Source organism: Pongo abelii, chromosome X (genome assembly GCF_028885655.2).
Source record: "Pongo abelii isolate AG06213 chromosome X, NHGRI_mPonAbe1-v2.0_pri, whole genome shotgun sequence".
Classification (NCBI taxonomy): domain Eukaryota; kingdom Metazoa; phylum Chordata; class Mammalia; order Primates; family Hominidae; genus Pongo; species Pongo abelii.
The window spans coordinates 79,223,627-79,236,204 of record NC_072008.2 but is presented as its reverse complement, the minus strand read 5'-3'; the positions used below and the strand labels follow the sequence as shown (position 1 = coordinate 79,236,204).

The 12,578-nt window shown below is 39.8% G+C and overlaps 1 protein-coding gene across 1 annotated transcript; it reads right to left on the bottom strand.

The window, feature by feature from the left end:
- Window positions 1–483: 483 nt before the first annotated feature.
- ZCCHC13 (zinc finger CCHC-type containing 13) lies at window positions 484–1,374 on the bottom strand. Its single transcript, XM_003779665.4, has one exon. The coding sequence runs from the start codon at window positions 1,254–1,256 to the stop codon at window positions 744–746; it is 513 nt and encodes a 170-aa protein (XP_003779713.3). The 5' UTR covers window positions 1,257–1,374; the 3' UTR covers window positions 484–743.
- Window positions 1,375–12,578: the final 11,204 nt, after the last annotated feature.

The window sequence follows — 12,578 nt, the reverse complement described above, 5'->3', positions numbered from 1 at the left end:
ATACATTATACATTTTGTTTCTGGTTTATTTTCATTAAACTACACACTCTATGCAGGGCCAGACAGAGATGTCTCGTTCAATGTTGTTTAAAAGCTAATGAGGCCAGATAATTCAAAGCCATCAATATGATAAAATTAAAGTTACTTTGGCAAGGTCATGGATTTTCAGAATCAGCTTTATTTGCCCTATGGATCTCTGAGGAAATATAACATCCTCAGGGTGCTCTTGTGTATCTAAAACAGAACCACATTCTTTCCTTCTTTCCCCCACATACACATTCTCTTTTTATCCTTTTACCTCCTGTTCTTTCTCTCTATGGCAATTTGCCTTCATCTGACACACTATTTTTCTTGTTAATAGATTCTAGGCCTGTGTTTCTAAATTTGTTCTAATTTGTTCACCAATATGGATCCAGCTCTTCCAATAGTGCCTCTTAATTAAATGTGTTAAATCAAAATGCAACAAAAGAACCCCTAAAGTGATTGGTGCTCAGAATGACTATTTAATAACTAGATTTGCCCGTGGGGCAGAAGCAACACATTAATTGTGGGGGCATCTACCAACGATTAACTTTTTTTGAGTTTTTTTTTTTCTAGCTCTTTCCTCCTTTAACATGGTAATTAAAGTTCACTTGCCTGAGAGTAGCCTCAATCTATCAACCTTTCGGTGAGTGAAGGTTTCAGAGAAAATAATACAATTATCAATCAGCAAAAGGAGGCGGGGTGGGGGAGGGCGCGGAGATTTAAGCGGTAACCTCACTGGGACATTCCCTGGCTAGATGTCCGGATTTGCCGCAGCGGTAGCAGTTGACCTGGCTCGCCTTGCTGCAATTAATGGCCACGTGGCCAATCTCGCCGCATCGGTAACACTTGACCTGGGCGCAGTCTTTCTGAATGTGCCCAAGTTTGCCGCAAGAGTAGCATTTCTGCTCTTTCTGACGATCACAGTCACGAGCCAGATGTCCTAGTCTGCCGCAGGTATAACAGTGTTGGTGTCTCTCCCGTTTAGGTTCCTTACAGTCTTTGGCGATGTGGCCGCTTCTCCCACAGTTGTAGCAGATGTTTCCGAGAAGGACACAGTTCTTAGCATGACGACTGGACTCACCACAGCAGTAACAGGTGTAAGATAGGGTGGTGGAACCACATTGAGAACCTCTGCCATGGCCTCCACCTCCTCGCCCTCCAGCTCCTCCTCTAGGGCATCCCCGAGCCCAATGGCCAGAGTGTCCACAAGCGAAGAAATCCTTACTGCTCATGGCTGCGGTGCGATCTTCCAGTGAGCAGGCCCACCTCGGCCCTGGAGGCCAGGGCGCAACCCCGCTTTGGGCGGCTTAGAAAGAACTTAGCTGTTTTCCACTAGGAGTCTCAGTGATGTCATACAAGGTTTGCACACGGCCCCATTCACGTGTCACGGACGTTCCTGACGCCCTTCCCGCCCGACTTTCCTCCTACTCAAGAAGCCAAAAGCACAATAATCTGTTAACTAAGTAGTGTTGTTTTCCGTTTTTGTTTGTTTCAACACTTGAATCATTGAGTTTGAATCCTTTCCTATTTAGAAAATTAGACTTGTAGAAGTTTTCATAATTTAAGACTTAGTCGGCCGGGTGCGGTGGCTCACGCCTGTAATCCCAGCTCTTTGGGAAGGCCAAGGCGGGAGGATCACGAGGTCAAGAGATTGAGACCATCCTGGCCAACATGTTGAAACCCCGTCTCTACTAAAAATACAAAAATTAGCCGGGCATGGTGGCCTGTGCCTGTAATCCTAGCTACTCGGGAGGCTGAGGCAGGAGAATCGCTTGAACCAGGGAGTCAGAGGTTGCAGTGAGCCGAGATTGAGCCACTGCACTCCAACCTGGGAGACAGAGCGAGACTCCGTCTCAAGAAAAAAAAAAAAAAAAGACTTAGGCTTTCTCTGTGGTCTAGTATATGATCAGTTTGTATATATGCTCTATGGACATGGGAAAGAATGTGTGAGATGTATGTAATCCAATAAGCAAAAGAAAGAAATTAGAGTAACTAATTTTTTTGTTTTAAAAAATAAGCGTCCATAAAGATAAGAGATACATAAGATAGAAAAATGCCACAGTGGAAAGATTTATGCATGATTTAGCCCATTTTATTGCAGGGATCTTAGCTTTCAATATAATCACCACCATTTAAGTTGTAAAACATAACAGGATTGAAGCGTTTAGTATAAAGAAAGTGTTGTTACTTGGAAAATAAAAACTACAAAACCAGGCCAGGTGTGGTGGCTCATAGCTGCAATTCCAGCACTTTGGGAGGCCAAGCAGGGAGAATCGCTTGAGCCCAGGAGCTCGAGATCAGCCTGGGCAACATGGCAAAATCCCACCTCTACTGAAAACAAAACCAAAACAAAAAACAAAACCAAGAAAAACATTAGCTGGGAGTGGTGGCTGGTGCCTGTAGTCCCAGCTACTCGGGAAGCAGAGGTGGGAGGATCACCTGAGTGAGGAGGTCAAGGCTGCTGGGAGCCATGATTGTGCCACTGCACTCCAGCCTGGCGACAGAGAAAGACCCTGTCTAAAAAACAAAAACAAAAACAAAGCAAAACAAAACAAAACAAAAAACTACAAAATGAGAAACATTTAAAGTATTGGACAGATTTCCTCTCTGTTGCTTTCCAAGTTGTTTGTACCTAAGTTTCACAAGGATTTATGGACATGTCGTACATTCATATACATATAGAAATAAGTATGGGAGGCCAGGTGTGGTGGCTCACACCTGTAATCCTAGCACTTTGGGAGGCCGAGGCAGACAGGTCACTTGAGTTCAGGAATTTGAGACCAGCCTGGGCAACATGGCGAAACCCTGTCTCTACTAAAAATACAAAAAAATTAGCCAGGCATGGTGGCTTGCACCTATAGTCCCATCTACTTGAGGGGCTGAGGTGGGAAGATCCCTTGAACACAGTAGGTGGATGTCGCAGTGAACCATGATCATGATCAGGCCACTGCACTCCAGCCTGGCGGACAGAGTGAGATCCTGTTTCAAAAAAAAAAAAAGTATGGGAAATTAACACTGAAACATCAACAGTAGCTGTTTTGGGTTATATGATTGAATATGATTTTTTTTCTCCCCATTTTCCTTCTCTGTATTTTTCAATTTTTGAAATGAGATTAGGTATTGTACTTTAAAAAATCTACAATACACTTTTTCTTTAATAGTTTTATGCTTTGCATGTGAATTTTTTTCAGACATCCAGCACAAATGTTTTGGTAAAACACAGAATTAAGATTAGTGAATGTAGCAATTGGCCTTTATTTTCAACATGACTTAATTGGAATGTGCAACTGCCTCCATAAGTGCAACCACAAAAAAAATCTTTTCGAAAATTAAAGTTGAGAGCCATGTAGCACATGTAGTTGCCACATAAAGTGTATATAGTTTAAAGAAATTAGTTTCATTCCTAAACAATGAAGTGGTGTTGCACAAATAGTATCAAAGGTTAAAAATTTGATATATCCTTGTTAAATTAACCTTTTGTTGGTTTTTTTTAAATTTTTTTTCGTTTTTGTGGAGAATGGGTTCTCGGTATGTTGCCCAGGCAGGTTTCAAACTCCTGGGCTCAAGCTATTCTCCCACCTCTGCCTCCCTAAGTTCTGGGATTATAGACATGAACCACCTTGCCCAGCAAACTAACCTTATTAATTATCATGTTGAAATTCCCTTTAGGTTTATATTTTAACTAAAGCTGTACATGATTGAGACAAAATAATAAATGCACTTTATGTCACAGTAGAGAATACATATGTTTGTGTGGATCTCTTTTTTATTTAAACTTTTCTAAATTTTTAATGTTTGTGGGTATATAGTAGGTATATATATTTATGGGGTACATGAGATATTTTGGTACAGCCATGCAATGCGTAATAATCACATCATGGAAAATTGGGTATCCATCTCCTCAAGCATTTATCTTGTATGTTAGAAACAATCTAATTATACACTTTTTGTTATTTTAAAATGTACACTTAAATTGTTATCGACTACAGTCACCCTATTGTGCTATCAAATACTAGGTTTTATTCATTATTTCTTTTTCTTTTCTTTTCTTTTTTTTTTTTTTTTTGAGATGGAGTTTCACTCTGTCGCCCAGGCTGGAGTGCAGTGGTGCAATCTCGGCTCACTGCAACCTCTGCCTCCTGGGTTCAAGCAATTCTTCTGCCTCAGCCTCCCTGAGTAGCTGTGACTACAGGTGTGCACCACCACACCCTGCTAATTTTTTTTGTATTTTTAGTAGAGCGGGGGTTTCACCATGTTGGCCAGGCTGGTCTTGAACTCCTGACCTCAGGGGATCTGCCTGCCTCGCCTCCCAAAGTGCTGGGATTACAGGGCGCCCAGCCTATTCATTCTTTCTGGCTACTTTTTTTTGGTACCCCTTGACAATCCTCACCTCCTCCCCAACCCCCCATGACCCTTCGCAGCCTCTGGTAACCATCCCTCTACTCTCTATCTCCATGAGTTCAATTATTTGATTTTTAGATCCCACAAAAAAAGTGAGAACATGCAATGTTTGTCTTTTCTGTGTCTGGCTTATTTCACTTAACATAATGACCTCCAGTTCCATCCATGTTGTTAGAAATGACAGAATCTCATTCGTTTTTATGACTAAATAGTACTCCATTGTGTATAAGTACAACGTTTTCTTTATCCATTTATCTGTTGATGGACACTTAGCTTGCTTCCAAATCCTGGCTATTGTGAACAGTGCTGCAACAAACATGGGAGTGCAAATGTCTCTTCGGTATACTGATTTCCTTTCTTTTGGGTATACAATCCAGCAGTGGGATTGCTGGATCCTATGGTAGCTCTATTTTTAATTTTTTGAGGAACCTCCGAACTGTTCTCCATAGTGGTTGTACTAACTTACATTCTCACCAACAGTGTACAGGGGTTTCCTTTCCTCCACACCCTTGCCAGCATTTATTATTATCTGACTTTTGGATAAAACCCATTTTATCTGGGGTAAGATGGTATCTAATTGTATCTTTGATTTGCATTGCTCTGATGATCAATGATATTGAGCACATTTTCATATGCCTGTTGGACATTTGTATGTTTTCTTTTGAGAAATGTCTATACAAAACTTTTGCCCATTTAAAAAATTGGATTATTAGGTTTTTTCCTACACACTTGTTTGAGCTCTTTGTATATTCTGGTTATTAATCCCTTGTCAGAGGGGTGGTTTGCAAATATTTACTCTCCTTCTGCGGGTTGTCTCTTCACTTTGTTGATTGTTTCTTTTGCTGTGCAGAAGCTTTAGAACTTGGTGTAACCCCATTTGTTCATTTTTACTTTGGTTGTCTGTGCTTGTGGGATATTACTCAAGAAATTTTTGCCCAGACCAGTGTCCTGGAGTTTCCCCAATGTTTTCTTGTGGTAGTTTCATAGTTTGCAGTCTTAAATTTAAGTCTTTAATCCATTTTGATTTGGTTTTTTTATATGGCAAGAGATAGGGGTCTAGTTTCATCCTGCATATGGATATCCAGTTTTCCCAGCACCATTTATTGAAAAGACTGTCTTTTCCTCAATGTATGTTCTTGGCAACTTTGTTAAAAAATGAATTCACTGTAGGTGTGTGGATTTCTTTTTTTTGTTTTTTGTTTTGTTTTTTTTTTGAGACAGAGTCTCGCACTGTCGCCCAGGCTGGAGGCAGTGGCATGATCTTGACTCACTGCAAGCTCCGCCTCTTGGGTTCACGCCATTCTCCTGCCTCAGCCTCCTGAGTAGCTGGGACTACAGGTGCCTGCCAACACGCCCGGCTAATTTTTTTTATTTTTAGTAGAGACAGGGTCTCACCATGTTAGCCAAGATGGTCTCGATCTCCTGACCTCATGATCCACCCACCTTGGCCTCCCAAAGTGCTGGGATTACAGGCATGAGGCACCGCGCCCAGCAGGTGTCTGGATTTCTTTCTGGGTTCTCTGTTCTGTTCCAGTGGTCTATGTGTCTGTTTTTATGCCAGTACCATGCTCTTTTGGTTGCTATAGCTCTGTAGTATAATATGAAGTCAGGTAATTTGATTCCTCTAGTTTTCTTCTTTTTGCTCAGGATAGCTTTGGCTATTCTGAGTCTTTTGTAGCTACACATAAATTTTAGAATTGTTTTTTTCCATTTCTGTGAAGGATGTCATTGGTATTTTGATAGGAATTACATTGAATCTGTATATTGCTTTGGGTAGTATGAACATTTTAACAATACTGATTCTTCCAATCCATGAACATGGAATATCTTTCCATTTTTGTTTGTCCTCTTCAATTTCTTTCATAGGTGTTTTATAGTTTTTATTGTAGGGAACTTTCACTTCTTTGGTTGAGTTAGTCCCTAGGTGTTTAATTTTATTTGTGGCTATTGTAAATGGGATTCCCTTCTTAAAATTTATTTTTCAGATTGTTCACTGTTGGCATATAGAAATGCTACTGATTTTTGTATGTTGATTTTTTATCCTGCAACTTTACTGCATTTCTTTGTCATTTCTAATAGTTTTTCTGGAGTCTTTAGGTTGTTACAAATATAAGAACCTATCATCTGAAAACAAGGATACTTTGACTTCTTTCTTTCCAATTTGGATGCCCTTTATATCTTTCTTTTGTCTGATTGCTTTAGCTAGGACTTCCAGTACTATGTTGAATAACAGTGATGAAAGTGGGCATCCTGGTCATGTTCCAGATATTGGAGAAAAGGCTTCCAGCTTTTCCCCATTCAGCATATGACTAGCTGTGTGTCTGTTGTATATGCTTTTTATTATGTTGAGGTGTGTTCCTTCTATACCCAGTTTTCTGAGGATTGTTATCATGAAGGAATGTTGAATTGTATCAAATGCTTTTTCAGCATCCATTGAAACGATTATATGGTTTTTGTCCTTCATTCTGTTGATATGATGTATCACATTAATTGATTCATTTATGTTGAACCATCCTTGCATAACAAGGATAAATACCACTTGGTCATGAGGAATGATCTTTTTAATATATTATTGAATTTGGTTTGCTGGTATTTTGTTGATGATTTTTGCATCAATGTTCATTGAAGATATTGGCCTGTAGTTTTCTTTTTTAATGTGTCTTTGTCAGATTTTGGTATCAGGGCAATACTGGCTTTATAGAATGAGTTTGGAAGTACTTCCTTCTCCTCTATTTTTCAGAATAGTTTGAGTAAAATTGGTATTACTTCTTCTTTAATTGTTTGGTAGAATTCAGCAGTGAAGCCATTGGGTCCTGAGCTTTTCTCTACTGGAAGACTTTTTATTATGGTTTGGTCTCATTATTTGTTATTGGTCTGTTCAGGTTTTGGATTTTGTCATGGTTCAACCTTAGTAGATTGTACATGTCTAAGAATTTATTTCTTCTCGATTTTCCAATTTATTGGCAGTTAGTTGCTCCAATTTATTGGCATATAGTTGCTCACTAATGATCCTTTGACTTTCTGTGGTATCAGTTGTATTGACTCCTTTTTCATCTCTGATTTTGTTTATTTGGATCTTCTCTCTTTTTTTGTTAGTCTGACTAAAGTTCAGTCAGTTTTACCTTTTCAGAAAACAGCTTGTTGATTCGTTGATCCTTAGGATTCTCTTCTTCATTTCAAATTTATTTATTTCTGCTCTGATCTTTCTTATTTCTTTTCTTCTACTAGTTTTGGTTTTGGTTTGCTCTTGCTTTTCCAGTTCTCTAAGATGCATCATTAGGTTACTTATTTGAAGTTTTTCTTCTTTTTTGATGTAGGCATTTACAGCTTATTGGGAGAACCCACCCCCAATATTTCAACGTAGGTTCTTTCTATTTTCCATAAGTGTTGGCCAAATGGGAAATAAAGAGAAAGAGTACAAAGAGAGGAATTTTACAGCTGGGCCTCCAGGAGTGACATCACATATTGGTAGGACCGTGATGCCCACCTGAGCCACAAAACCAGCAAGTTTTGATTAAGGATTTCAAAAGGGGAGGGGGTGTAAGAACAGGGAGTAGGTCACAAAGATCACATGCTTCAAAGGGCAAAAAGGAGAACAAAGATCACATGCTTCTGAGTAAACAGGACAAGGGCAAAATCAGAAACTCCTGATAAGGGTCCAATGAAGATCACAAGGCAAAGGGCAAAACCAAAGATCACAAGGCAAAGGGCAAAAGCAGAATTACTGATAAGGGTCTGTGTTCAGCAGTGCACGTATTGTCTTGATAAACATTTTAAACAACAGAAAACAGGGTTTGAGAGCAGAGAACCAGTCTGACCCCAAATTTACCAGGTTGGAGTTTCCCAAGCCTAGTAAGCCTGAGGGTACCGCAGGAGACCAGGGTGTACTTCAGTCCTTATCTCAACCGCATAAGCAGACGCTCCCAGAGCAGCCGTTTATAGACCTCCCCCAAGGAATGCATTCCTTCCCCAGGGTATTAATTATTAGTATTCCTTGCTAGGAAAAGAATTTAGCGATATCTTCCCTACTTGCACTTCCGTTTATAGCCTCTCTGCAAGAAGAAAAATATGGCTCTATTTTGCCTGACCCCACAGGCAGTCAGACCTTATGGTTGTCTTCCCTTATTCCCTAAAAATTGCTGTTATTCTGTTCTTTTTCAAGGTGCACTGATTTCATATTGTGCACACACACATGTTTTACAATCAATTTGTACAGTGAACACAATTATCACAGTGGTCCTGAGGTGACGTACATCGTCAGTTTACGAAGATAACAGGATTAAGAGATTAAAGTAAAACAGGCATAAGAAATTATAAAAGTATTATTTGGGAACTGATAAATGTCCATGAAATCTTCACAATTTATATTCCTCTGCCACGGCTCCAGCTGGTCCCTCTGTTTGGGGTCCCTAACTTCCCGCAACAATAGCTATGAATTTCCATCATAGTACTGCTTTCGCTGTATCCCATAGGTTTTGATATGTTGTGTTTCTATTATCATTTGCTTCAAGAAATTTTTCACTTTCCTTCTTAATTTCTTCATTGACACACTAGTCATTCAGGAGCATATTGTTTAATTTCCATGTGTTTATATAATTTCCAAAATTCCTCTTGTTATTGATTTGTAGTTTTATTCCATTGTGGTCACAGAAGGTGCTGGATATTATTTCATTTTTTTATGGAATGTTTTAAGAATTGTTTTGTGGACTAATATATGGTCTTTCCTTGAAAATAATCCATGTTCTGAGGAGAAGAAAGTGTATTCTGCAACCGTTGGATGAAATGGCTTGTAAATATCTATTTGATCTATATTACAGATTAAGTCTGATGTTTCTTTGTTGATTTTTGCTGTCTGGAAATCTGTCCAATGCTGAAAGTGGGGTGTTGAAGTCTCCAGCTATTATGGTATTGTGGCCTCTCTCTCTCTCTTTAGCTCTAATAATATTTGCTTTATATATCTAGGTGTTCCAGTGTTGGGTGCAGATATATTGATGTTATATTATCTTACTGAATTGACCCCTTTGTCATTATATAATGACCTTCTTTATCCCTTTTTACAGTTTTTGTCTTGAAATCTATTTTTTCTGATATAAGTATAGCAATTTCTGCTCTTTTTCGTTTTCCATTGGTATGGAATATCTTTTTCCACCCCTTTATTTTCAGCCTATGTGTACCTCTCTAGGTGAAGTATGTTTCTTGTAGGTAACAAATCAATAAATCTTGTTTATTCATTCATTCAACCACTCTATGTCTTTTGGTTGGCAAGTTTAGTCCATTTACATTCAACATTATTATTGATAAGTAGGGACTTAATCCTGCCATTTTGTGATTTTTCTGGTTGTTTTGTGGTCTCTTCTTCCTTCCTGTTTTCCTTTTAGTGAATGTGATTCTCTCTTGTGGTATGATTTAATTTCTTGCTTTTTATTTTTTTGTGTATCTGTTGTATGTTTTTCAACTTTGGGTTACCATGAAGCTTGCAAATACTATTTTATAATCCATTATTTTAAACTGATGACAACACTGATTGCATAAATGAACACACAAAAAGAGAAGTAACAAAAATGTTACATTTTAACTTCATTTTCCCACTTTTAAACTTTTTTGTTGGCCAGGCATACTGGCTCATGGCTGTAATCCCAGCACTTTGGGAGGCTGAGGTGGGCAGATCTCTTGAGTTCAGGAGTTCGAGACCAGCCTGGCCAACTGAAGGGGTGGGTTGCCCCTCCACACCTGTGGGTGTTTCTCATTAGGTGGAACGAGAGACTTGGAAAAGAAAAAGACACAGAGACAAAGTATAGAGAAAGAAATAAGGGGGCCCAGGGACCAGCGTTCAGCATATGGAGGATCCCACCAGCCTCTGATTTCCCTTAGTATTTATTGATCATTCCTGGGTGTTTCTCAGAGAGGGGGCTGTGTCAGGGTCATAGGATAATAGTGGAGAGAAGGTCAGCAGATAAACACGTGAACAAAGGTCTCTGCATAATAGACAAGGTAAAGAATTAAGTGCTGTGCTTTAGATATGCATACACATAAACATCTCAATGCCTTACAGAGCAGCATTGTTGCCCGCCTATTCCACCTCCAGCCCTAAGGTGGTTTTCCCCTATCCCAGTAGATGGAACATACAATCGGGTTTTATACCGAGACATTCCATTGCCCAGGGACGGGCAGGAGACAGATGCCTTCCTCTTGTCTCAACTGCAAAGAGACATTCCTTCCTCTTATACTAATCCTCCTCAGCACAGACCCTTTATGGGTGTTGGGCTGAGGGACGGTCAGGTCTTTCCCTTCCCACGAGGCCATATTTCAGACTATCACATGGGGAGAAACCTTGGACAATACCTGGCTTTCCTAGGCAGAGGTCCCTGCAGCCTTCTGCAGTGTTTGTGTCCCTGGGTACTTGAGATTAGGGAGTGGTGATGACTCTTAACCAGCATGCTGCCTTCAAGCATCTGTTTAACAAAGCACATCTTGCACAGCCCTTAATCCATTTAACCCTGAGTTGACACAGCACATGTTTCAGAGAGCACGGGGTTGGGGGTAAGGTTATAGATTAACAGCATCTCAAGGCAGAAGAATTTTTCTTAGTACAGAACAAAATGGAGTCTCCTATGTCTACTTCTTTCTACACAGACACAGTAACAATCTGATCTCTCTTTCTTTTCCTCACAGCCAACATGGTGAAACCCCGTCTTTACTAAAAATACAAACATTAACCAGGCGTGGTGGCAGGCACCTGTAGTTTGAGCTACTTGGGAGGCTGAGGCAGGAGAATTGCTCAAACCCAGGAGGTGGAGGTTTCAGTGAGTTGAGATCATGCCACTGTACTCCAGCCTAGGCGACAGAGCAAGAATACACTGTCTCAAAAAAAAAATAAAATAAACTTTTTTGTTGTTTCTCTTTATGTCTTATTGCATGATGTCTTGAAAAGCTGTTGTAGTTATCATTTTTGATTGGTTAATCATTTAATCTTTCTACTTAAGATTGGAATAGCTTACACACCACAATTACAGTGTTATACTATTCTGTGTTTGTGTGCTTCCTATTAACAGAAGTTTTGTACCTTCAGATGATTTTTCCTTGCTCGCTAACATCCTTTTCTTTGGGACTGAAGCTTGCAACCCTTTAGCATTTCTTGTAGGACAAATCTGGTGTTTATGAAATCTCTTAGCTTTTGTTTGTCTGGGAAGGTCTTTATTTCTCCTTCATGTTTGAAGGATATTTTTGCTGGATATACTATTCTAGGGTCAAAGTTTTTTCCTTCAGCACTTTAAATATGTCATGTCGCTCTTTCCTGGCCTGTGAGGTTTCCACTGAAAAGTCTGCTGCGAGACTTCTTGGAGTGCCATTGTATGTTATTTGTTTCTTTTCTCTTGCTGCTTTTAGTAGTTTTTCTTTATCTGTGGCCTTTGAGAATTTGATTATTAAATGTGTTCAGGTAGTCTCCTTTGGGTTAAATCCATAACCTTCTTGTACTTGAGTGTGGATATCTTTCTCTAGGTTTGGGAAGTTCTCTGATACTATCCATTTGAATACATTTTCTTTCTTTTTTTTTTAAACATTCTTTTTTATTATTTTATTTTTATTTATTTATTTTTTTTGAGACAGAGTCTCACTCTGTTGCCCAGGCTGGAGTGCAATGGCACAATCTCAGCTCACTGCAACCTCCGCCTCCTGGGTTCAAGCGATTCTCCTGCCTCAGCCTCCCGAGTAGCTGGAATTACAGGCACATGCCACCAGGCCTGGCTAATTTTTGTATTTTTGGTTGAGATGGCAGGGGTTCACCATGTTGGTCAGGCTGGTCTCGAACTCCTGACCTTGTGATCTGCCTGCCTCAGCCTCCCAAAGTGCTGGGTTTACAGGTGTGAGCCACCATGCCCAGCTTAAACTTTCTACCCCATCTCTTTTTCTATCTCCTCTTTAAGGCCAATAACTCTTTTTTTTTTTTTTTTTTTTTTTTTTAGACTGAGTTTCACTGTTGTTGCCCAGGCCGGAGTGCAATAGTGCAATGACATGACCTCGGATCACTGCAACTTCCACCTCTCAGGTTCAAGGGATTCTCCTGCCTCAGCCTCCCAAGTAGCTGAGATTATAGGCATGCACCACCATGCATAGCTAATTTTGTATTTTTAGTAGAGACAGGGTTTCTCCAT